Genomic DNA, 27,244 nt, shown 5'->3' with positions numbered 1-27,244 from the left:
ACCAAAACTACTAAGAAAGGCGCCATAGTAGTCAGCGCCGGATCGGCCAAAACCAAGAGGGCCCACCGCATAATTGATACAAACAGCTCGAACACCGAGATATCAAAAGCACAAATAACGTGTGGGAACCATGGCCTACCGCAGTTAAAGAGAAAACGCAACCAAATAACCCGGAACAATTAGAGATATGGCAATGGAACTGCTGATCTTTCGCCAGAAAGGCGGCAGCCCTCCAGCACTTTATTAAAAGCTCTCAGGTAGCTCCGGACATAATATGCCCTCAGGAGGTCGGGCCCAAACCGGCCCAACTACAGGGCTATTATGTTCTGAGCAACCCCCAAAATCCTAAAGCTGCCACGCTGGTGAGCAAGTCAATCACGGCACAAATGATATTCCTCCCCCAACGTACCGGGGAAACCAATGCCGTAATGATCAGCATGCTACCATGGAAAAGAGGCAAAGCACACAGCATTATAACAAACATTTACAGCCCGCCCAAAAGCAAAGGTCTGGACCTACCCCAAATTTTATTGGACACTAAGACCATAGCAGGCACCAAAGACCGGATGGTGATACTGGGTAATTTCAACGCGCCACATCCCCTAAAGGAGCCCTACTTGAGCAATCAGTTAAGAACCTTGGCATGCAGACACCAAACCACATAGGCATGCCCACACACACACACAGGTAACAGTGGGAGCAAAGACGTAACATCCGATTGCGTGTACACGCTAAACATCAAAGACGCACAGTGGGCATCGCTAAACAAAAACTTGGGGAGTGATCATGATTTTATTTGCATTTCACTCTCCACCCCCAAATTACGTAGAACGATTGGCACAATGAAATTAACTGACTGCTCAAAATACAGGGAGCTCCAACAGAACCTCGACACAGCAAACACTCCCTTGAACATACAAGAATGGACAAAACCCATCTGGTAAACACACAAAGACACTACCAAAACCACAGAGTGCACGTCAGAGGCGCACGTAGTAGATTCCCACGTAGTAAATTTGTGGGATGAAAGACACATATTAGTTAAGCGTTTGAAAAAACAGCGCCTCAACAAACAGCGACGTGCCCACATAACACTTCTGGCAGAACAAGTGCAACAACACGCTGATGAATTAGCTAAAGACGAGTGGGCTACGTTCTGCGGCTCCCTCTCGGGGACCTCGGGAACAGCTGGCACGTGGCGCATCCTTCGTGGAATGTTTGACTCGGATAGCACACGCACGGAAAACAACAAACGACTCCAAATCATATAGGACAGTTCTCCAGGCACAGACATGGAACTACTAGAGAAACTGAAAGAATGATCCATAGGACCCCCACTAAACACAGACACTCCAAACGAGACGCAACCATACCTTGGGAAGGCCAATTCCAAATTAGGTGAACCTTTCACATATGCAGAAGTCTTTGAGTCAGCTCAAGCAGCCACCAAAAACTCGGCTTCTGGCCCTGATGCCATCACGAATGCGATGCTTCAGAACCTGGACGCTAGAGTTCTGACTAAAATCACAGAACTGTTCAATGGCGAGAGCTGGCTCAAAGGCCAATTGCCCCTGGAATAGACACATGCTAAAATTATCATGATCCCAAAACCTAAAAAGGACCCCTCAATAGGCGCTCTGAGGCCCATTTCTCTCACGTCCTGCCTGGGCAAACTGTACGAACGAGTAGTACAAATAAGACTGCAGCGGTACCTTGAAGAAATAGGATAGTTTCCGAACACCATAATAGAGTTCCGTACGGGGCTACCCTGTCAAGACGCATTCTTACTGATCCGAGAAGAAGTTATAGCTAACATCGCCCACGGAGAGGAAAGACTAGTGTTCGCATTAGACCTCAAGGGAGCATTTGATAACGTTTCGCACAAAACAATATTGGAGGAACTCAAATTGCCAGGATGCAGAGAATGTACATACAACTACGTGCGGGCTTTTCTCGCCAACTGCACCGCCACAATAGGCATTGGCCAAATCACTCCCCAAAAGTTCAAGATGCCCAGTAGAGGAACACCCCAAGGAGCAATAATCTCACCTTTGCTGTTCAATATAGTGATGTGTCGTCTGGCGTGACAGCTGGACGAAATTCCCGATTTGGGTTACACACTGTACGTGGACGACATAACGCTGTGAGCAGCAAGGGGCCCTCTGGGACACAAAGAACAAGTACTACAACAAGCAGCCGAGGCAGTAGGCAAATTCTCGAGGAGCAGTGGCCTCAAATGTGTTTCCAAAAAGTCGTAGGTCATTAGGGTACACTAGCGGGGCTACATATCCAACGGATCTGTCAACATCATTATGGAAGGACACACGGTGCAAGAAATTACGGCAATGCGGATCCTGGATTTCTGGCTCCAAAGTAGCGGGAAAACATCCCACACCATCAAAACACTGAAAACCACCACAAATAACACTGCACAAATGATCCGCTGCATAACTTATCGGAAAGCGGGCATGCAAGAACACGACACGCTGAGGTTCGTCCAAGCACTAGAAATAAGCCGAGTCACGTACAGCGTGCCCTACCACTTCCTTAGTAATGAGGACAGGAAGGTCAACATCATAGTAAGATCAGCATACAAAGTGGCCGTCGGACTATCCAAGGGGACATCCACAGAGCGCCTGCTACCCTTAGAAGTACACAACACATTCGAAGAGCTAAAACAAACCACACTAATCCCTCAGAGTTAACGCTTGAGCTACACTCACACAGATGGGCTTTACTGACAAGGGCACGTATTTCCCCACACCCACAAATTATCAGCAAACATGTAATACCACTACTGACCTCAACATGAGCTCAAATAACAGTGGCCCCCATACCCAAAAAACATGGACCCGGAATACAATAAAGCAAGGCAAAAAGCACGCGCACAACATATTAGAACAATACATGAAAATAATCTCACGTACAATATACAATATACACAGATGCAGCTGTGTATCCGAACGTACACTTGAACGCCAGCAATGCCCAAAGGAACGTCAAGAGGTATGCAGTGGCAATCGTCAACACGAAAGCACAGCAACAATTTACGGCATCCGTCAGGGCAGGTACTTCGGCAGCTGCCAAAACTTTCACCGTGGCAATGGCCCTCGCTCACGCGGAACGCACGCAAAAGAGCGTCACCATAATAACAGACTCACAAGAAGCATGTCGCCTGCTTCACAGGGGCCACGTGACCAAAACATGTCACTCAATAATACCGACGAAATTCGCCCATCATCACCGGATCGTATGGTGCCCAGGTCACACAGGCCTTGAGGGGAACGAACTGGCCGATTCGTTAGCCCGAGGTATTATTAACTGGGCCGACTCAACTGGGACGGTCCCAGGAAGCCACCGTAGTAACCCCAATCCAACGAATGCCCGGGAGATTCTCGCTCATCAGCGTGCAACCAGAAAAAAATACCCTCCCCCTCACCCACAACTCAGTGGAGAGGAAGCCGCCAGCTGGCGCAAAATTCAGACCGGGGTATTCCCCCACCTTGAATTACAAAATGCCATGTTCCCTACTCGCAACAGGCCAGACTGCCCGTGGTACGGCGGCATACCAACACTACAACACAATACATGGGATTATGAATCACACCTGCTTGATAAAACACACCACACCATGAAGCAATGGGAGGCACAGCTAACCAGCTCTGACGTGGCGTGACAACAGCCCTTCATAAGACAGGTCAAGAGGTCGGCCGAGGCCAGCGGGGTCTTGGACTAAAGGGGCTCCCACCATTGCAGGTAAATCCTTTAAGACAATAAAAGTTTCTCTCTCTCTGTCACTACCTTTTCTTAGCACCATTTCTAGCGCCCTCTTTAAAGCCAGGAACTTGTGCTGGGGTATCTTTTGAACAAAGCAACTGCTTCTTTTAGCAAAAAGCCATACACAAAACTATTTATTTATTTTACACAATGCCACACATCCTTTCCAATTATTTGCACACTGAGAACTAGAGATTACATATCACACCATTGTTACTATTTGGCAATGATTACAATCACCTTAACAACAAACAGAACTGCGCAGCACAGTTGAGCTTTCACTAAGCTTCACTTAAACTTTCCTTTCCCAACTGTTCCATCAGGTGTGCAAAAGGTTGTCTCACCATTAAAAGTTGAGGCTCTCAATGCCACCAACAAATGTTCCGGCTTCAAAAGAGCAACACAAACAACACCACACAGGTTAACTAAGAGTGCAACAAGAAACTAACTTCACTGCTTTTGTTGTTACTGAAGAAGGACCTGTACTAAAAATTTGTATACAGGCATTTTTATCCACATCGTACAGCTGGTGTGAATCTGACAGCGGAAAATGCAGAAGACAGTTTTGGTTTCAAAATGGCAACATTCATTGATACAGATTAATGTCTGTATCAATCAGAAACTGCAAGTGAACATGCAGCATATTACTGAGTGTTCAAACTTCTGATCAATACATTTTCAACAAGTCTGTTATCAAGCACGTTTGCTAGAATGTGAATAATCCAAATTTCAAAATGGATAAAATAGTTCTAGTTATTCAAGATTTATGAATATTTGTTTACAGTGGATCAGAATAGTTTCTATAGCCTAGGGTAACAGCAACAAGGCTGCATAATGTGTCCATTCTCATATCCATCTCCACACAAAGTACATGTACATTCTGCAGAGCATGCTGTCTGCTGAGCATGGTGTTGTGAAAGATGCACGCTGTGTCAATACCTCTAATTTAACTATGTATCAGACATTAATTATGTTGAAGAGCATTCGTCATGTCCAGCAATTTCAAGACAGCATCCAAATGTGACTGTAGGTGTGCACTAGCATAGTTGATAAATTCAGGAAGAAAAAAAGCGGACTTGTGGGAAAGAAAAGTATGGACCAGTTACCGCTTGTACAGAGGAAAATGAACCTCGAAAAGCCTGTTCAAATAAAAAGCTAGTTTTAAATTTTAAAAAAAGTAATTAAATCTTGCGGTTTTACATGCCAAAACTACCACACAATTGAATGGCACACCGTAGTGGGGCACTCCGGATTAATTTTGACCACCTGGGGCTCTTTAACATGCTTCCCATGTACCATGTACACGGCCATGTACACCATCCATGTAGACCACCTGACCACGTACACGGTACATGGTCATTTTCGCATTTCACCCACATCGAAATGTGCCCGCTGCGGCCGGGATTCAATCCCACGGCCTCAGGCTTAGCAGCGCAATGCCAAAGCCACTACCCCACCAAGGCGAGTGCGTTTTGTATTTGACCCTGCAGAACCTGTAGGGCCACAGAGTTAACGCTGTGGCCCCAAGGGTACTAGCATCAAATACTAAACAAGTTTTCTCCCTCCTTGCAACCCTGTGGCCCCACAGGTTCTGCAGGGTCAACTATGAAACAAGTTTGCTCCTTGCACATGCTTTTCCTGCTTTGCTTGCCTCGGCTTGACAACAAGAAAAATATGTTAGCCACAGAACAATGCATGCATCAAAGATTTGTTATTGTTACCTTGTACTCTTAAGGACTTTTGATTCTTCTGGTTTGCTGACACTCTCACTGCCATCAACAGCCATATAACATGTCTCTTCATCACACACTTGATCAGCCACACAAATTGTAAGTGCCTGTGGCAGGTGCTTTTTTGCTGAGTCGCCCTTTTCCTCTGGCAGCTCCTTGCATGGTGAGACTATGGCCACACTTGGGCTCGGAGTACAGGGTTCTACAGCATCAGACAATGTGTCAACTGCCACCTCCAAAGGCAAATTGGGCTTGAAGGACAATTCTGCTCGAGAACTGCGCACAAAGACATAACCAGCAGAGTACAAATAGATCAATATTTTTAAAAAACAAGACGCCTTCAAAACAAGAAGCAAAATGAGAGCTGTAAAATTGAGAGGAACATAATCCTTCTTTTTTAATTTGGGTATATATATGGGTAACCTCTTGTAGCCACACATCATAAAAGGGCTGCAGCAATAACAAATTGGTGACTAAACATTGCATATACAGCATAGGCTGCCTATAGCTTAAGTGGCTGGATTCGCAAATATCCGTGCTTTAAGCAGTGCTGCACTATACACGTAGTGCACTGCCAATAAATACCATGCAAGACCACCTAGCAGGCACGTTCGAATGTATGCTCGGGAGCAGGAGCAGACAACGACAATTTGCAGCAATGATGGCTGAAGTTTGTGGCAGCAATTTCTCCTTTGTTCGGGTACCAGACTGCTTTTTCTGCGGTGACAGCTGCAGGAAAGGCACGGGTCTCTATGATGACCGCAGACATGCACACAATATTACCAGAGTTTGCAAAAAAACAAGTCCGCATATGTGCCAGATGCATCCCGCAGACAAGCGCAACGAAGCTTAGTTGAGCTCATGTTAAGTAGCCGCTTGGTTTTGTTGACTAATGAGATGTCTCGATCATTTCTCTTTTAATTTTACCATCGCCATAATAATGTTTCTGTACCTCAATAATTGGCACACATTGTTGGTGCACTTATATCTCAAACAACTCCACACAAAACGATGCCTGCACTCATTGTAGTGATATTTCTGCCAATGAATACATGTGACATCACCAAAGATGTGCTGTCAAAGTCACCCCAAGAACAGTAATTGCGAACTTGTTAATGGAAATGTGTACACTAGTCAATAAAGTCACCAAACACATGAGCAAATGAAAATGTGAGTTAGCGCTGTACCGCCAATGAAATTCCACTGCATACGTCGATGAACTGCCCTTTCCACTACAGTTTTCGCAGCCTGAAGTTCCCTTAGTGACCTGCTTAGAAACATGCAAATCCAAAGTCTTACCAACTTATGAGGTTGTTGTTTTTTTTGTTATCCCCCCCCCCCCCCAGTATTACAGAAGAGAGATGCCACATGATATATTTAAAGGCACAGCAACACCGGCCAAGGTCGATGGGCGCTGGCGGCAAGGTCAGGTTTAGTGCTCTGCGGCTTAAGCATTGCACTCCTATGCCACAAAAGATAATAAGAAAGAATTCAATTGAGTAAAAAATGCACGCACAGAATGGGACTACACTGTGAAACAAACAAAGCACTCTATGTGGCATGTCTGTTCAGACGGCATCAAGGCATAAACACTTCCCAAACATGGCACGAACTTTTCAGTAAAAATCTAACAGCAAGCTCACCCTGCGCTACATTGAAGACGTCCTCAGGCGAAAAGAATAAAGCTGTTAAAGAAGCACTTGCCCTTAATCATTCCAATAAAACACAGCTTGACTTAAGGCCCTTACAAACAAGTCAAGGCTAAAACCTTGCACTTAGAAGAAAATCAACAATTCTGCATCAAGCAACTATCAACAGTTACACATGTGCGAAGCCACACTTAAACAGATCCAAAAACAGGAACTCCATGATAGTTGGTGCGACGATTTAACGGGCTGCATAAAGCAAACAAAATCAGTCATTGCGAGCCTCTGCAGCTTTAACATACAACCCAATGCACTTGTGCCATCATGCACCCTAGCTACAGCAACACGGTAAAGACGTGGTAATCAGCATAAGCAGCAAGCAGCATTCAGAACCTAAGCAAAATACCTTTACCAGCATGCTCCACTGCAGATAAACTTAACAAAACATGGGTAGGACTTGATTAACTTCACTTACTCATGCAAACATGACGGATTGCAAAAAATACTGAGATGACAAAAGAAAGCATGAGAACAAGAAATTTACCACCAAACGGCAGGGATCTATCACCACTACTTATGTGGCCTCGCATGGAATGATTAGAACCGTGTCACCGGCAAGTTCTTGCAGGTATTTGAGCACCCCACCACACAAATATTATTCTTTGACATGCCCTCAAGCTTTGGCCACCACACACATTGGTGTTGCTTATTTTGCTCCAAAACTGTGAATCAAAGAGAGAAGAAGCACGAGCAAAGGCGCTGAAAACTACGGCGGATGGCGGCCTCCTTTTCCGAGTGCACTTCGCAAAGCCGCCAGCAGTTCCGCGTCCATTGGCGTACACTACATGTAAGTGAAATCTCGATATAACAAACTTCAGAAGACCGTGGGAAATTGTTCATTATTCTAAAATATTGTTATGGTGAAAGCCACAAAATTAACCATTCTGCACATCAACCCATCAGTTCATAAGTTGTCACCACATGAGCTATCTATGAAAACGTCGCTGTTGGCTTTGGCACATGCTGTTGCTATTTTCCATAGATTCCGCTGCCACGAAGCACCATATAAAACAGTGATGCGTGCAAAACAGACACTCACTACGAGAAAACTACTAACAAAAAGGTAGCTCCATGTCACCTCTAAAATGCAATGTTCCTTGCTTTTTGTTTGTTTTTCACATTTCTTGGCATGGACACCGCAACTGTCTCGCTCGAGGCGGACACTTGAACTATGTCAAAGCACAAGCGCACGTAAACGACACCGTCTGGAGAGTGCAAAGTGCGACTGTGCGGCATTCCCGAGAGTACAAAGGTTAGATTTCACTGTGCATGTAGTTAGTACGGTCACAGATAGAAGCATGAAAGAAAGAAGTGTGTGCAGAAAGAAGGGTGAAAGGAAGAGACACGCCTCCGTTGCTAGGAGACACATTTCTTGGCGGAGCACGCGCTCGCAAACCCTGATGTGTCGTCCCGCTTGCCCACATTCTATTTTTCTCAGGTGCCATCTCAGGTTTTCCGAACCCGCGCATGACCCCGCGACGTCCGCTCTATGTGCCTTATCGTCTGCTAGCCTACTGTTTTGGCTGCTGTTAAGGATACATGGAAATCTAAGAATCCCCAAATAATAGAATATCAGTTCGTAGTACTGAGGCGTTGTTAACATCACAGGGAAACTGAATAATGATGGTTATTCTGAAAAGTTCAGTAGTCTGAAGCTTGTAGTACTGAAATATTTTTACATTGAAACTATAAGAAGTCAGCAGGGTATTTCTGAAAAGTTTGCTAATCTGAAAAGTTTTTTAATCTGAAAGGTTTGTTAAGGTGGTGTTCATAGTAATGAGGTTTCACTCTATAACCAAAACAACATTCTTCAAAGGCTGAACACGTGCAAAACATGTAGACTAAGCAGCTGCACCTATCTGAGAATTGAAGCATGCAATCGGTATGTCGGCATCTGTTTAAAGGGGCCCTGAACCACCCCTCGGACTTGGTGAAAAAACACAGTCAGCGGATAGCATATGCTGCTGTGAACATCTCAGTCAAATTTTGCAGTCGTACGCGGCACGCAGATCTTGCAAGCCAGAGCGTAAAGTCACCTTTCTCTCAAATGCTCCCTTTTCAACAGAAGCCTGCTCCACACTCTTTCCTGGATGCTTTATTTCGTAATATAGCGGATTCCCATAAGTGATTGCTGCTGGTCGATAGCTGACATCAATCAAGAAGGGTGTTTGGATCAATGCGCTTCTTCCTACCCGGATGTACCGAGAGGAAAGGTGCAGACTGCCAGAACCACACCCCAAACTCACCAGGCAAAAACAGACGATCCTGCGTCGAGCGCAGGCGGGATCGCTTGCGCATCCTGTACTGATTAACCGCATGTACCCTGCGGAATACGATATGCTCTGTCCTTTTTGCAGAAGAGAAAAGGGCACCCTGCCGCACGTCTTGGCAGAGTGCACAAAACTCAAGCCCCCCCCCCCCCTCCTCCCCTCCCCACCAACACCCCCAATCCCCAACCCCTTGAGCGATGGGAGACCTTGTTATCCAGCCCCGCCCTACCGATTCAGCTCGCACTGACGGACAGGGGCCAGGAGCTGCTGGAAACATACGGGTCCCATAACTAGGGAACCACCCCATTTGGTGCCTGCGTGCACCACCGATTTATTTCGGGCCCAGTAAATGTTGCTTCATCATCATTCCTCCTGTTACTGTGTATATTTATTGACACAGTTTAACAAACAGGCTGAAGTAAGCGAAAATCTGCTTTCAAATGTAGATAATAATTACATACTTCCAGAGGAAGCCGACTATCCTCTACTCACGCCTGGCCGCAGTCACCCACTTTGGCCACCCTGCTTATTGGTGTCGAAGCCATCGGGTCTCACTAATTTCGACTCGTTCTGAACACTCAACTTGCCTTGAACAACAAAAAAACTCAAGGTCAGATGATATGCACACTTGCCAGCGCACGCTCACTCCTGGTTAAATGCCTTGGCGAACTTCTTTTCATGATAAGCTTTAAAATGTGCAAGTTGGAAGTTGAAAGTAGGTTAAAACTGCACGAAAAACGAGGACAGAGAAACAAACACACAACATACTACGAGCACAGACTGCCAATTGAAGAAATTGCTTTTTTTGGGAAGCCCCTTGCAAGTTCACGAGTTCAAGCTGAGCTTCATCATATATTAACGTGTTTCATTACTCTTCCCTCATGCCATTTCACAAGTTTTCAGGTTTTAATAGTTTAACCTTTGCCTTTACTTCAGTTAATTGTTGTCTTTTCATTCTGTCATCTTCGTTATCTTTTGTCCTTTTTGCATCACTAGTGTTGACCTTGTTGTAACCATGTTTTACAGGTACCATCACGCTTTCTTATTCCCTCACTTATTGCCTACACTTCGGTTACTGTTATGACATGTGCCGTCTTCATTTTTTGATCGCTCAATGTTTGTGCGCACAACAGACTGCTTAGATTTTTTTTCCCTAGTGTTTATTTGGTACAAACTGTGTTACAGTTAGTCAGCAGAATTCTCTTATGTTATCTGCACAAGTGTGAGCGACGATGTGGTCCTGTGAGCGCCAGGGATCCTGCTTGAAATAGCTTATACTCTGATTTCATGAATAAACAGTTGGCAGTCTGCGTTCGTGCTGTGTTGTGCGTTTCTTTTGCTGTCCTAATTTTTTGCGCAGTTTTAATCTACCTTCTAATATTAATCAACTAGCTCTCAAGAACGTCCTACTAAAGTTGGAAGTGGCTACTATCCTGTCAGTCAAGCTAGTACAGGACAAAGCTGGTCCGCACAACATAGCCCATTCAGACAGGAGCATACGAGTGCAAGTGTACACTCTAGCCCTGTTGTGCACAAAGCAAACTCTTCAGTTGGATGAAGCTGCGGTCCGCTATGTAGCATAGATACCACGGCTGCCATGGGGTGCCACGATGAGTGCCGTCATGGGGTGCTGCGAATTCACAGGCTCAGCACACTGCGGCTCACTGAGGACAACCGTGTTTGGCGCGTCGGAGGTGACAAAATCTGAAATAGTGCCATCTATGTGAACATCCAAAATCAAATTTGAATTGCGCACCACGGTGACATTCAGTAGGCGGAGCGTTGTGGGCACACCCCACTCTGCTGTAGCCTTTGCAGCGCAAATCATTGAAGAAGGAGCGGAAGCACCGCGAGTGGTGTGTTTGATTGCCAATAATGAATTGAAGAAATTTTTTCGGAAAAGTATTTCTGAAATAGTCTAATTGAACTTCAAATGCATTTCTCAATTTCAATAAAATTGGTTCAGGGCCCTTTTAAATCTACGAACATTGAAAGGTTTATTTCCGAGGACCCATGGTCTTCGCATGAAACAGACAATGTAAATGAGAAAAAGAAAATGTTGCATAAAGGAAAGTAAGCCGCTGACTAAATTTTGAGACCTGGGGAAGTATTTTGCAATTGTCCATCTAGTAGACATGTCCATTTCGTCTGCTGCGCTGAGCTGGGCTGGGGTACACGTCAGAAGGAGAAAGGCAACCCCAGTCAATTAGCACTTCAGCAGCAGACGAAATGAACTTGTCCACTAGGTGGACACTTCCAGAATACCTTCCTGCTCGATTATTCGAAATCCTCTCCCCCTTCCCCCGCTACCGTCAACTGCATAGAGCTAATGTAGAACAGCAACCGAAATTCCGGATGCCGTACAGTGTCTCGTTCCATTGCTCATGGCAACTGAGAACAATGTAGCCACCACTGGAGTGCTGCCCGTGCCACTCGTGCCCTCCCATTCGTTGTCGAGGTGGTTTCTTCGCTTTCCAAGTGCCTTACAGCCACTGCGACGCGTTTTGTTCATTTGGCACCAAACCACAAATGTGGTCGCCAATTCTTGATAAGGCACACTGGTCTTAGCCAGCAGGGGTGCCAGGTGGCATGCCGTCACGGGAAGTTTGCCTTTGATATTTTCATAGCTGCAGCCGATGACATAGAGATTGGCTATGACATCACGCACACAGGCTGAAATGAAGGCAGCGCGTGTGAAGTGGAGTTTGGTTTTTCGGGCGACAAGATACACTGATGATGATGATATGTGGTGTTTTATGGCACAAGGGCCAGTTATGGCCAAAGAAGGCCATGACACATGGTAATGTTAACGATGTATTGCGGATGGCATGGAAAATGAATTCCTCATGATAGATATGACATGGCTGTAAAAGGGCCTAAAATAAAACTGGGGCCGTATTCTGCAACCGTTCGCTTTGGAACGGGTTTGCTCTCATGAACGCCATTGGTCAGCGCTGCGTTGTCGTCATCCCTGATGGACGTGACAACAAATTTTGCTATCGTCACACAGGTTGTCAATCTTCTGGAAAGGAACCTGTCGTCTGCTATGACAGGAACCATGGAGAAGTGGTTCGCTTGAGGGTCACGTGCGGTGGCGAGCATAATCTTGAGGGTTGCTAGGGCAACCGCGACCAACTGCTAGTCTCGCACTGGCCGGCGCGACGAGGGGGATGCCGACAGTGGCTTCTTTCATTGTGTTGCTCGTCATGTTGTGGCCAAAAACAACATGACGAGAGGCAACGATGTGATGCGTATGACATGAGCGAAGGCGAGTTCCGAAAGCATTTTCATCATCATCATCATCAGCCTGTTTTATGTCCATCATCAGCCTGGTGATCAGATCTTTCGTCTCCTGCGATAGTTTACTGGTATCCTGCCTAACGGAGTTACCACCGACTTCCATTGCACACTCCTTAATGATGTCCAGAAGATTGTCATTCATTGCTTCAACACTAAAGTCCTCTTCCTGGGTTAAAGCTGAATACCTGTTCAGTAGCTTGATCTGGAATTCCTCTATTTTCCCTCTTACCGCTAACTCATTGATCGGCTTCTTATGTACCCGTTTCTTCCATTTCCTCCACAGGTCTAGGCTAATTCGAGTTCTTACCATCCTGCGGTCACTGCAGCGCACCTTGCCGAGCACGTCCACATCTTGTATGATGCCAGGGTTAGCGCAGAGTATGAAGTCTATTTCATTTCTGGTCTCGCCATTCGGGCTTCTCCATGTCCACTTTCGGCTAACCCGCTTGCGGAAGAAGGTATTCATTATCCGCATATTATTCTGTTCTGCAAATTCTACTGATAACTCTCCCCTGCTATTCCTAGAGCCTATGCCATATTCCCCCACTGACTTGTCTCCAGCCTGCTTCTTGCCTACCTTGGCATTGAAGTCGCCCATCAGCATAGTGTATTTTGTTTTGACTTTACCCATCGCCGATTCCACGTCTTCATAGAAGCTTTCGACTTCCTGGTCATCATGACTGGATGTAGGGGCGTAGACCTGTACAACCTTCATTTTGTACCTCTTATTAAGTTTCACAACCAGACCTGCCACCCTCTCGTTAATGCTGTAGAATTCCTGTATGTTACCAGCTATATTCTTATTAATCAGGAATCCGACTCCTAGTTCCCGTCTCTCGCTAAGCCCCGGTAGCACAGGACGTGCCCGCTTTTTAGCACTGTACATGCCTCTTTTGGCCTCCTAACTTCACTGAGCCCTATTATATCCCATTTACTGCCCTCTAATTCCTCCAATAGCACTGCTAGACTCGCCTCACTAGATAACGTTCTAGCGTTAACCGTTGCCAGGTTTATATTCCAATGGCGGCCTGTCCGGAGCCAGGGATTCTTAGCACCCTCTGCTGCGCCGCAGGTCTGACCGCCGCCGTGGTCAGTTGCTTCGCAGCTGCTGGGGACTGAGGGCCGGGGTTTGATTGTTGTGTTCATACAGGAGGTTGTGGCCAAGTACTGAACCAGGGTGGCCAATCCTGCTCTGGTGAGGGAGTGTGTTACCGGTTCTGGTCACCGGGATCAGGCCGCACTCCAGGCCTGTTTATGCAATTTTATCAACACGCGGATTTTTTTTTTTTTAATCTGGTGGAAAATTGCCGGCACCGGAATTCGAACCACGGACCTCTTGCACGCGAGGCGGGTGTTCTACCTCTACGCCACCGCTGCACCCTTTATGTCCACTGCAGGATGAAGGCCTCTCCCTGCAATCTCCAATTACCCTTGTCCTGCACCAACCGATTCCAACAAGCGCCTACAAATTTCTTAATTTCATCGCTTCACCTAGTCTTCTGTCATCCTCAATTGTGTTTTCCTTCTCTTGGTACCCATTCTGTAACCCTAATGGTCCAACGGTTATCTAACCTGCGTATTACATGACCTGCCCAGCTCCATTTCTTTCTCTTGATGTCAATTAGAATATTGCCTATACCCATTTGCTCTCTGATCCAAACCACTCTCTTTCTGTATCTTAACGTTACGCCTAGCAATCTTCGTTCAATCGCTCTTTGTGCAGTCCTTAACTTGTTCTCCAGCTTCTTTGTCAGTCTCCAAGTCTCTGCCCCATATGTCACCACTGGTAAAATGCACTGATTTTTTTGCACTCCTTCCTTTTCAATGACAATGGTAAGCTGCCAGTCAGGAGCTGGCAATGTCTGCTGTATGCGATCCAACCCATTTCTATTCTTCTGTGAATTTACTTCTCATGATCAGGGTTCCCTGTGATTAATTGATTTAGGTAAACATACTCCTTCACAGACTCTAGAGGCAAAACTGGCGATCCTGAACTCTTGTTCCTTTACCCGGCTATTTATCATTATCTTTGTCTATCTTCAATCCCACTCTTACACTCTCTCTGTTAAGGTCCTCAATCATTTGTTGTAACTCATCTGCATTGTTGCTGAGTAGAACAATGTCATCAAAAAACCGAAGGTTGCCAAGATATTCGCCGTCAATCTTTACTCCTAAGCCTTCCCAGTTTAATAGCTTGAATACTTCTTCTAAGCGTGCAGTGAAAAGTATTGGAGAGATTCTGTCTCCCTGTCTGACAACTTTCTTCATAGGTATCTTCCTGCTTTTCTTGTGTAGAATTAAGGTAGCTATAAAACCTCTGTAGATATTTTCCAAGGTATTTACATAAGAATTCTGTACTCCTTGATTACGTAATGCCGCTATGACTGTTCGTATCTCTACTGAATCAAATGCCTTTTCGTAATCTATGAAAGCCATTTAGAGAGGCTTATTCTACTCTGCGGATTTCTCGATTACCTGATTAATGACATGGATGTGATCCATTGTAGAGTATCCCTTCCTGAAGCCAGCCTGTTCCCTTGGTTGACTAAAGTCCAGTGTTGCCCTTATTCTATTGGAGATTATTTTGGTAAATATTTTATATATTACTGGGAGTAAGCTGATGGGTCTATAATTTTTCAATTCTTTAACGTCTCCCTTTTGGTGGATTAGTATAATGTTTGCATTTTTCCAGTTTTCTGGGACCCTTGCAATTGATAGACATTTCTTATAAAGAGCCGCCAGTTTTCGAAGCATTATGTCTCCCCCATCTGTGATTAAATCGACTGTTACTCCATCTTCTCCTGCCACTCTTCCTCGTTTCGTGTCTTGCAGGGCTTTTCTGACCTCATCACCAGTTATAGGAGGAGTTTCTGTATCCTGTTCATTGTGGTTTCTAATTGAGGTATCCTGACTCCTCTGGGTACTGTTCAGGTCAGCATAGAATTCTTCCGCTACTTTTACTATATCGTCGAGATTGCTGATGATATTACCCTGCTCACCTTTTAGTGCATAGATCTTGGTTTGTCCTATGCCAAGTTTCTTTCTCACTGATTTCAGGCTGCGTCCATTTTTTACGGCTTCTTCAGTCTTTCTCACGTTATAGTTTCGAATATCACTTATTTTCGCCTTGTTGATCAGTTTTGACAGTTCCGTGAATTCTATCTTATCTTATGAGTTGGACACCCATTTTTTGTCATTTCTTTATTAGGTCCTTTGTTACTTGGGAGAGCTTGCCTACTGGTTGCCTTGGTGCCTTGCCTCCCACTTAAATTGCCGCCTCTGAAGCCAACCTAGTTACGATTTCATTCATTAGCTCTATCTCATCATCATCTCTCTGTTCTAAGGCTGCATATTTGTTTGCAAGTACCAGCTTGAATTTGTCTGCTTTTACTCTTACTGCCTCAAGGTTGACCTGTTTCTTCTTGACCAATTTTGCTCTTTCTCTCTTCAAATTGAGGTGAATCCTAGCTCTCACTAACCTATTAAAGCATTTTAGACGTGCCAAAAACAGAGTGCGATGGATTTGCGACGACCTAGAATATTGCGGACCACAAGATTTAGTAGCATTGACACTGCAATTTAAAGGCTGTGCACGCTACTTTCTTTTTGTTTTTCTGTACGAGTTGCTTTGAGCAGTGCGTCTGGAATATAGAAGCTATTGGGTTGTCGCAACCGTCAATACAACCGTCGCAACTGTCAGTGACACAAGAGCTTCATAAGAGCTCTTGCATACAAGGGCTGTTAATCACGTGCTAAAATCACCTGGCCAAATGATTTTCAGGGTGTCTATTTCAGCTAAATATTCTAAGACGATTTGCAGATTAAGAAGCGGTGCACTGCTAAGAAAAAATTACCGACGATTACGTTACTTCCTAATGCGAAATTTGAGCGCAGCAAATAAGCTGTTTCACCTTTTGGATAGATTGAGGCAAAGAAATCGAGCAACACATGTATGCGCTATCACATAATTTTTTTTTTATTTTTCACACGTATTCCTTTAACAAAGACTCCACTAACAGTTCTTGACAGTCATGAAGGAAGCTTTGTGGTCGGAGAAATAGACTGATATAAGTTCGACTTGGTACACCAATGCTCGATTCTCAAAGACGAGATCTATACAAGTGCCTCGCGAGGTTGTCACAGCCGTGGGGGAAGCAGAGGCTAAGCGCCGCCGCCGAGAAGACCCTGCCGTTTTTCCTCTTTCTGCATGGCGGCGACGGTGTTCTATGCAGTCACGTTATCTTGACTCTCTAGCGGCGTCAGCGGCATCCAGCGGTATCAGTCGGTCGCTGCTAGCGCTGGGGGGATGAAAGGGGGGCGGAGCTGGTTACGAGGCCGACGCCGACGCCGACGACGACGCGAAACCCAGGAACGGACGCCAAAGAGCTGCGCTCTAAAAATGCCAGGTGTAGAGGTATCATTTCGGGATATGCAGAAGGGAAATACTTTTTCCTCTCTGCTTTTATTGCAGGGCATTGAATAAGAACATGGAAAACTGTAAGTTTATTACTGCACTTATTACAAGTCGGAGGATCACTGCCAGTCAATAGGTAAGAGAGAGTACTATGTGTCCTATTCTTAATCAATAAAGTACTTCCTTATATTGTGCTGTTTTTCCAGTTATCCAGTTTCCTAGTTTTAGTTTTATCATGTGCAGCTTATTCAATACTTGAGTATTCCACTGTCCTTGCCAATGCTTCTTTAGCTTACTGTACAGAAAAGACTTGAGGTCTGCGGGAGGGATAGGGATGTTCGCAACTGTGTCGCTAAACGTTACTGACACAGCGTTTTCATCGGCAGCTTCATTGCCTTTTATACCTTTATGGCCATGTATCCAGCATACGAGAATCACTTGATTGCAAATATATGTAGAGCACAACAAACTGCACAGCTCACTAAAAACTGCGTTCTTATGTTTTCGTGGACTAATTAGGGATCGTGACTACATTTAATGAATCTGTAAACACAACATCCATTGCGAGATGTGTGAGCCGTATGTGTTGGATAGCCAAGAGTAGGCTTCCGCTGTAAAAATACTTGTGTGTAGATTTAGTGCCCCGGATGTTCAAAATGAAGGTCTGAGAGCTGCGTAAGAAACTCCAGTAGAGGACTTGGAAGCGTCTGTATAGCATTCTGTACAGGAGCACTTCTCCTGGCGTTCACAAAAATGTGAAGGTATATGTGCCTCAGGTGCTCGTTTCGATATTTCCATGAAAGAGACGTCACACTGGATAGTCTTCCACTCCCAAGGCAGTGGAAGCCGCGTAGGAACTATTAGGACATTCTCCAGAAGAGAGGCGCCTGTTTCTTCGGACAGTGCTTCCAACCGGAGGGACAGAGGAGGCCTAGTGGCTGGGCGATTATAGACAGCCTGGTCGTGGACAGATCGCGAATAAGTGAATGGCATAGATGATGGAAATCTTATTTCACCTTCAGGGCATAGGATAAACTTAAATATGTCCTTTGGAGATGTAGAGACCATTCATTGGATTCATCGTACAGGCTTTCTACGGGGCTAGTCCTGAACACACCAGAATCAAGACAGATACCAAAGTGGTGGACGGAATCCAGCATCTTCAAAGCACTAGGCGTGGCAGAGTTATACACAATGGCTCCGTAGTCAAGGCGTGATTATATAAGACTTTTGTACAAGCTCAAAAGGCACCTGCTGTTACTTCCCCAAGATGTGCAGGACAAGAGCTTCCGTAGATTCATTGTCTTCGGGCACTTTGTTTTCAGATATTTCAAGTTTGGGATAAAAGTTACTTTAGAACCTAAAATGAGGCCTAAAAATTAATGTTCATGGCTCACAGATAGCCACTCTCCATTAAGATCAATAATGGGGTCCGGTATTACATGTCTCTTGTTCGAGAAGAGAATGCATGTACTTTTTTGAGGGTTTAGTTTAAAACCGTTCTCGTCTGCTCACTTCGACAATTTATTCAAGCCAAGCTGCACTTGTTACTCGCAGATACTAAGGTTACATGATTTGTAACCTATTTGGATATCATTCACATATACAGAATAAAACATTGTATGTGGTATGATAGTACGGAGCGAGCTCATTTTTATAACAAATAGAGTACAGCTCAGCACTCCACCTTGTGGCACACCAGTCGCCTGAGTAAAAGGATGAGACAGGACGTTACCAATCCAAACACAAAATCTGCGGTTGGAGAGATAACTTTGAATCACGTTTAGCAAATTGCCTCGGACACCCATTCCAGCCAGATCACGAAGGATTACGAAACACCAAGTAGTGTCATATGCTTTCTCCATGTCTAAAAATACCAATAAGAAAAACTGTTTGTGCACAAAGGCATCACGGATATTTGTCTCAATGCAGACAAGATGATCTGTTGTGGATCTACGTTCCCTGAAGCCGCACTATAAGGGATCTAGTATCTTGTTGCTTTTAGAAAAGAGGGATCAGGTGCCGGTTAGTAATTTTCTCAAAAGCTTGCGTAGGCAACTTGTTAGCAAGTAGCTATAGGTCAGCAGCTATAGGTCTATAGCTGCTGGCCTCGCTGCCCTCGCTGGCCTAGCTGCCACCCTCTTTGAGAATAGGAATTATAACTGCTTGCTTCCAGGCGGACGGAATGTAGCTGGCAGAGAATATAGCGTTAAAAAGAGATAGGAGTCTTGTGTGCTTCAGGGCGTAGGTGTTAAACCATCTCGTAAACTATTCAATCGTTTCCAGGGGCCGATTTATTACAACAATTTAGTGCAGCCTGAAAATCCACTGTGTTAAATGGACAGTTGCAAGATCCATTTCTTTTCCTTTTCCGATCCAGATGCAGTCGCCCTGCATGTTACTGGTACCTCAGAAATGTATCTGAGTAATAGGATGAGCTAGAAATGTACTCAAAATGTGTCCCTAAAGAATCAGCTTGATGCTCAAGAGTATTTCCGTGCAGGTTCACTAATGGTCTGCCACCTTCGATTTTGTTCACTATGTTCCAGGCTTTTCTTTCGTCAGTATGGGAATTAATGCTGGAGATGTAATTTTGCCAGCTTTCTCTTTTGGAATGGTGGCACGTTCTTCTACGCTCAGATTTTATTTTTTTTTAAAATTATCAGGTTTTCCGTAGCTAGAGAGTCTCGAATGTGGCTCCATGCATTACGTTGATTTCTATGCGCTTCCTTACACTTGTCGTTCCACTAGGGAACACATCACTTACAGGGCAATCCATTTGTTTCGGCGATACATGTTGACGGCACGTCAACTATAAACGCTGTGAAATATTCCACTGCATCACCAACAGAAAGTGTACAGATATCATTCCAGGTCAAATGTGTGAGCTCCCAGTAGTGTGTCCAGTCGGCACAATCGACTTTCCACCGGAGCACATGGGGAGAGCACTCATCACCTTTTGTTAGTTTTATGACAATGGGGAAATGGTCACTCCCATACGGATTCTTAATCATGTTCCACTACAGATACAGCAAGAGCGCACTCGATGCTATGCTTACATCAATAGATCAGCATGTTTTCTTTGCAGCACCGCAGAATGTAGGCTCTTTCCTATTTAGCAAGCATGAATCTGTGGAGAAGAGGAAGTCTTCTATTAAGCGCCCTCTGGCATCACAATGACAACCTCTCCAAAGGGTGTTGTGTGCATTAAGATCTCCTTTGACAATATAAGGTTTGTGAAGTTCATAGATAAAGCTGTGAAATTCTGTTTTTGAAAAATGGTAGTTCAGGGGGATCTATAGGGAAGTTTGTGACCAGCTTGTTAAAGAGCATTGTAGGGGCCGCAACTGCCTCTAGGGGCATCTTAAGCTGTAAGTGCTAGCAAGCAACACCCTTATCTACTGCTATGGCCACACCGCTCGACAAGGCAAGGGCGTCGTTGCGGTCTCTTCAATAAATGGCATACTGCTGGAGAAAGTTTGTGTGCGAAGGATTAAGATGTGTTTCTTGGCCACATAGCACCTTGGAAGTGTAGGCTTGGATGCATAATCTTGTAGTTGCTCAGCTACACTGAGAGCGATCAGTCCTGGAAGCGGTGCATGACTCTAGACGAACTGGTGAAATAGGTTTCTTGGACTTCTCATCGGACCATCCTCAGAAGATGCCGAAAAGGCGGAAGTGCAAAATGTGTTACGAGGACTGCAAAGTTCAACAAAAACCAGACGTTTTGTGGGAAAAGTGCTGAGTGCACCTATGCTTCACAATGTCCACGAAATGAACTGGTCTTAGTTTCTTTTTTGTATCCGCAGAACGTCTGTGTACTGAGCATTTATTTTTTCAGACACTATTGATGAGTTATTTATCTTTCAAATGTATATTCTGAATTTCCTTTGGTATTAATATTTTTGTATATATCATGTTATCTTATTGTTGTTTTCATTAGGTGGCAGCAAAAATGGTGCTTTCTAGAATTTTTATGTTTTACCTAATAATTTTTTTTTTCGCAACATATGTTTTTGGAAACAACATTCCATTATGCACAATATGCTATGCTGCCATGTGTGCTGGAATATTATTTGTAGTGATAAATAATTATTTTGCGAGACCTATAAAAAACGACCATTTGCTCGTGGTAACGAAAGAGTTAAACCTCTGAGGCTCCAAACTAAGTTTAGCCGTTTAAACCGCTTAAACCGCTCAAATCGCTTACACCGCTTAAGCTGCTTAAACCGCTTACACCACTCAAACTGCTTAAACTGACAGGAGTCAAGGCTGCACACGCAATATCTGCTTTCAGTGCAGAGCATGCACCACTGATAAGTAGCCAACAAAGGTTCTTCTGTTGCCTAGGCAACCTCCGCACCTTGCCACCACTGCTCCCTCCCCCCCCGCATTCCTTCTTTGTTCGTTCAACTCCTTCTCCACATAGCCCACGTCGCTTTCTCCTCCCATCGGCGGTGCACCTCATTGAGAAGCACGCCCGCTAATGCGCTTGTCTGCGGGATTTTCCCGCAGAAGCCACATTACAACGAGTATTTCGTCTCGCATGGCTACACTACCAGCAGTATGCTGGAGACGTATTCTGCTACAATCCCTTTCAGCGATCGTATCACCGCCATCAGGCATGCACAGATTGACTGAATAAGCAAAATTCGGATGAGCTGAATGGTTGGTTGAGCGCTACATCATGCGACGGCGATAGTATCGCTAAAGTGATCGCCGGCGAGTTCTATGGGAGGGTGAACGGGAGTCAGGAAAGGCCACGTTATGGCCGGTCCGGCACTATAAGCAGTTAAGTTATAAGTGGTATAAGCTGTGTGTGGTGATTAATTTATGGATACAAGTTGACGTATTGAATGGGCACCTCTGAAACTTCATCAAAATGTTTTCCCTTGTGAACAAAAAGTTATTAAATAGTGGAGTTTAAAGGACCCGTCACCAGGTATGGGCATTACAAACAGACAAGCATAGTGCATAGATGACGCACTTACAATCGTGTCTGCAAAGTATTAAACCGCTGCACAGCGTGAAAAGAGCTGAAATTTCAAACAAAACCAGTGCCCTTTTCCTTTTAAGGAAACCATGCTTTGTCAGCATATCAGAAATTGGTTTTTTTGGGGAGGAAGTTACCGAACGTGATGAGAGAAGTTAACGGCTTAGAGGGCCCCTCACCAGACCACATAGCAAATTTTGGTTACACGTACGCTGGAAGTTGTTATGTCTCCTTTAGGGAGCGTTGCGCCGAAAAAAATTTTCAAATCAGCTCATTAATAGCCAAGATAGAAATATTTCAGTGCCGTGAACCCATAATTTCAGGAGGCGAACTCCACTGCCCAACAAGATTCTCTCCACTCGCCCCGTCTAGCCTCTGCAAGCAAAATTATTTCCTTGTTTTCTCCCATACCGGACCTTGACGATCACGTGAATCATACATCACGGGGCCCACCTTCATTTTTTTTTCTCTCCTCGCTTTTTTGTGGCGTGGCACACTTCCGCTGATGACGTCGCACACGAGCTGTTGTGATTGTCTCGTTTCGTGCAGCGCACGGTTTTGCGCATCGCGCACAAGGACACCTGACTAGTGGTGTAAGTCAGTGCTACACGAATACTAGGGCAGACACAAGCAGTTCACAGAGCATGCTCCCATGCTGGAACACGGTAGAAAATTATATAGTTTTGGTGTCTTAGCGCGCGAATGCACGACGTGGGAACAAGCAGACGAAACTGAAGTACATCTTTCTTGCTGCGGTGTGAAGTAAAACAAAAACATGCAGACATTCGGTTTGTGTGTTTTATTTCTCTAAGCTTTAATTTATCTATTCAAGTAACATATTACACAAATAAAAGATGTTGCCTTGAATACTTCTCGAAGTCACGTGTCACCACGAGCGATGTCGCAGTGCAAACACGTGTACGTAGGCGCACTAGCACGTGTACGTAGGCGCACTAGCATGTGTACGCAAGGAGAAGGAAAAACGGCGTTCGGTTTGAAATTTCAGATCTTTCTACAGTGCGAAGCGATGTAATACTTTGCAGGCACGATTGTTATCGTGCAATGTATGCTCTGCACTTGTCAGGTCAATATGGCCAGACCTGGCGAGGGGCTCTTTAAAGGACTTATATTCGTTCGGACCTAGAATATGGTAGCGCAGTTAGAAACCCGCATAAGAAGGTTCTAAAGATGAAATTGGAACGTATTCAGCAAATCTCAGTATGTTTTATATGCTTGAAGTATAAGCACGACTCGGTTACAGGCAGGTTCAGGGCTTGTGACTCAGAGCCGCTAGATGAAGGCAGAAATGTACACTGAAATTTTCTTTTTCAAGAATTGCAAGGAAAGGTTAAGATAAACAAACACATATATATATAAAGCAGCAGCTTCTAAAACAATGCCTGCGAACAACCCATGCTCTCCTAGCAAACCAATGCGAGGCTGTACTTATTTGTTTTGCTTATTTGTTTTGTCAAAGTTTTTAATGGCCCATCGAGCGCTTGCTTACATTTCCTCTCTTCAGCGTCAGAAGCTACCTTTCAGTGCAGCAGCATGTTGCCATTATACACCCCTCACACACTCAGAGTTACTGAGCCACGCTAGGGCTTTGTCAAGGCCAGAACATCGCTTTTGCATCCGCACACACGCAAGGATGACAGTGCACATGCGCACTTAGGTGCACTTCTCCAACCCAGCTCTCCTCTCTCCCAAACTCAAGGGTGCCTCGAGGTGCGTGTCCTCCCTCTTGCTGCATGTTGATTGAGGCATCCTACCGCACTCTACAGAGCCTTCATACACACGTGAGCGTGTGTGTGTATGGAGGCGTCCTGCCAATGATATTGATATGGGTTCATCCTTTAGAATGGGTGGGCACTAGTAATGCACCCTAGCCGAACTGAGGTATTCCACACTATCTGGCGGAGGGCGCAGCAGTTAAATTACTCATGGCCTCCGAGATTGCACACTGGCAGGTTTTGCACTGGCCAGCAAAAAAAATGTAACGCGGTATGCATAATCAGCCGCCCCTGGACGGTGCTGTTAACAGAGGACTCCGAGTACAAATTGTATGGGAAGTTCGAAACTGTAATGAAGTGGTGGAAATTCCCCAAGGACTGACGCAAGTATGTCCTCTGTCTCCATTATTTTTCACGCTTTATGTTGAGGGCATAGAAAGACGACTGGAAAACATCAAATTAGGGTTTAATTTATCCTACATGCATAATGGACAAATGGTGCAACAGAAAGTCCCCATACTGATGTATGCGGACTACATAGCGCGATTTACAGAGATTTACAGACACTTGTGAATATTTATGGCAGTGTAGCGACAAATCTAGGCCTTAAGTTTAGCACAGAGAAATCGGGAATCTTGATCTTTAATGAAGAGGCGAGTAATTATGGTGTGAATTCAACAGTATGTCATACCTATAGTCAAGCGATATAATTACCTAAGTGTATGGATAAATGAAGGAAAGACTTACTCAAGCACCCACCAAAATAATCTGAAAATAAAGGGGAAGCGGAATGCAGCAATAATGAAAGAGAGCACTTTGGGGCCACAATAAATATGAGGAGTTGCGTGGAATCTGGAAAGGAGTAATGATGCCAGCGCTAACATACACAAATGTCCCTGTGTGCTTCAAATCGGATATTTTGTCGGGTTTAAAAGTTAACGAAAGATCGATAGGCCAGTTGGCTTTGGGAGCCCGCAGTAAAACCACAAATGAGGCAGTGCAGGGTGACATAGGTCAGGCCTGTCTTAAGTCAGAGAAGCGCAAAGCAAAATTAGTTTTGAAGACAGACTCAGGAGCATGGATCAAAATAAATGGGCAGCTAAAGTGCACAAGTATCTACCTGAAAAGCATGGACACAGAATGGAGGAAGAGGTCGAGCAAGTTGGCAACCAATTACAGGGTAATTGAAAGTGTGAATAGTCATCAGAAAGAAAGTGAGAGAAAAAGAGACAGCGAATTGGATGCAAACAATGGAAACCAAAAAGACCATGGAGATTTACAAGAATCGGAAAAAAATAATTATAAGAGAAAATCTGAATGATAACACAAAGGGCAGTGCCTTGCTATTTGAGGCCCGAGCTGGTTGCCTAATGACAAAAACATACCGGAGAAAATATTTGCAACAAAATGAGGCATGTGTATGCTGCAGCAAAAATCCAGAGACCACTAAGCCCATCCTAATGGAATGCGAAGGGATTCACCCAGTGAAACCCAGAGGTAACGAACACCTTCCAGAAGCACTTGCATATAATGTGGACAAAAGCATCAACCGATCAGCAGTTGAGATAAGCAAGAGATATTTAGATTGGTGGAAAAAAAACTGTGAAAAGATTGATATGACCAGATCCATTGCAGGCATAGGTAGCAGTACAAGGTAGATCGGGAACTGTTGAGGGAAAAAAAAAGATTAAGGAGATGTATATACAAAATGCCATAATTAAAAGCGTGTATAGCATACCTGATTAAATCAAGCAGGATAGGTGCCGATTTGTCACCTCCATTTTTCAAAGGGGACATCAATAAATCTTCACCATCATCATTCAGCGCATGCGGAGGCAGCCGTAGAAGGCAGACTGCACGCAAACTCAACATGTGCATTGCCTCTATTTTCACTTGCCTCCATTTTCACTGGATTTTCACAGAATCTATACCAGGCGATGTTTCAGCTCTGCCTTGAACTATCTGACGCCTTAACCATCTAGTTCTCTAGTGGGTTTATTGTTTCCAGCACTCTTCTATATTCTTATCCATTTTTGTGGCACTTAGGTTAATAACTTAATTTTAATGTGTGGGTTCACACACCATCTTTGCCTCTGAACTTGCAGCTTATAGAAGATGCCATAGTTTAATTGTTGCCTTGGTCTTACTTTTTTTTTCTTTGTATTGCAGTGATTCATAAATTGACATGGCAATTGCCACATTGTACACCTACTCTGTAATGCAGTGCAATGATCTTCGTGCAATATTTATTAGTATATCTTACTGTGCATACTTTTTCCTAGTTGTAGTTTTCATTTCAATTGTACTTCTTGAATTGACTGTATTGATCTTGCACACTCCTACTTTTTGTGAATAAAGATTTTATGTTGATGCTTCTTTTTTGCCTTGTTGCATAATGCTTATTTTACATTGAAGTAACTGTAGTTATCCACTAACCCAATGCCTTCCTGAACACCTGAAAAGTATTCATAAATAAATATTTCTTAAAATAAATAAAATAAACATGCCGTAAGCAGATACACAGATTTTTGTGCTCGGTGTAATTAACATATCAATTATACTGCTCATAATTATGATAATTACCGCTTGGGCAGCAACTATAACATACTAATCAACACGTAAATAATTGCATGATTTACTACTTCACGCTTTGCGCACAATGTCTCGCTCCATCCAGCATTGAAACTGTGGCCCGCAGCAAGCAATGGCACACAAATGCACACAGCAGAACACACGGATTTTCTTTACTCTGCAATGAAACCTTTTTTTAAAGCTTGCTCCACCTTAGCTGAAACATTCATTGTGTGTTTGCACTTTCAGTGAGACTTCACCTTGAATATTCGACTTTGAACTGGCACACCTATTCTTGTGAGTTAGGCTTGTGCATTCGCTAACAAAGCCAACACTAGATACACAGTTCAAAACGTCAATGAAAGGGGCTAGTCGGTGGCTGTTCCTACTTTCTACCCATCTCATGATGAGCACTTGCAGAGATATACCACTTCTACATACCCACATGAATGTAGCGGGAGTATGCGTGCGTGAAAAAAATTAACGTACTTGAGAATAAACAGCCGCACTTTAACTCTCTTACACTTTCAGCCATCATTTTCTAATGAATAAGGGATCATATAGTAGTGCACAATCCTGTTTTTCTCGCTTCATCCAAGCTGCAACAACAATACCAGAGCATGTGAAAGCCTCTTCAATGCACAAGAAGCCCTCGAGTGTGAACGCTGCGGTGCGGAGAAGAAGCCGGTCATGCCCACCACTGGAATTACTTTCTTCTGCGCATGGGATGGCTGGGGCAAAACTTGCCAC

The 27,244-nt window shown here is 44.5% G+C and overlaps 1 protein-coding gene across 2 annotated transcripts in view; it reads right to left on the bottom strand.

Annotated features, from left to right (window-relative positions):
• LOC142589684 (RAB11-binding protein RELCH homolog) overlaps window positions 1-27,244 on the bottom strand; it is a 210,697-nt gene that overhangs the window by 167,068 nt on the left and 16,385 nt on the right. For both annotated transcript variants that reach the window (XR_012829913.1, XM_075701229.1), the window contains exon 7: window positions 5,499-5,783. Coding sequence is in view for 1 of the 2 variants with exons in the window: in XM_075701229.1 (XP_075557344.1) it covers window positions 5,499-5,783 (285 nt within the window). In the remaining variant the exon portion in view is untranslated. The remainder of the gene's footprint in view (window positions 1-5,498; window positions 5,784-27,244) is intronic.

Source organism: Dermacentor variabilis, chromosome 1 (assembly GCF_050947875.1).
Source record: "Dermacentor variabilis isolate Ectoservices chromosome 1, ASM5094787v1, whole genome shotgun sequence".
NCBI classification, from domain to species: domain Eukaryota; kingdom Metazoa; phylum Arthropoda; class Arachnida; order Ixodida; family Ixodidae; genus Dermacentor; species Dermacentor variabilis.
The sequence above is the reverse complement of the archived record's forward strand: the minus strand, read 5'-3'. Positions and strand labels throughout refer to the sequence as shown.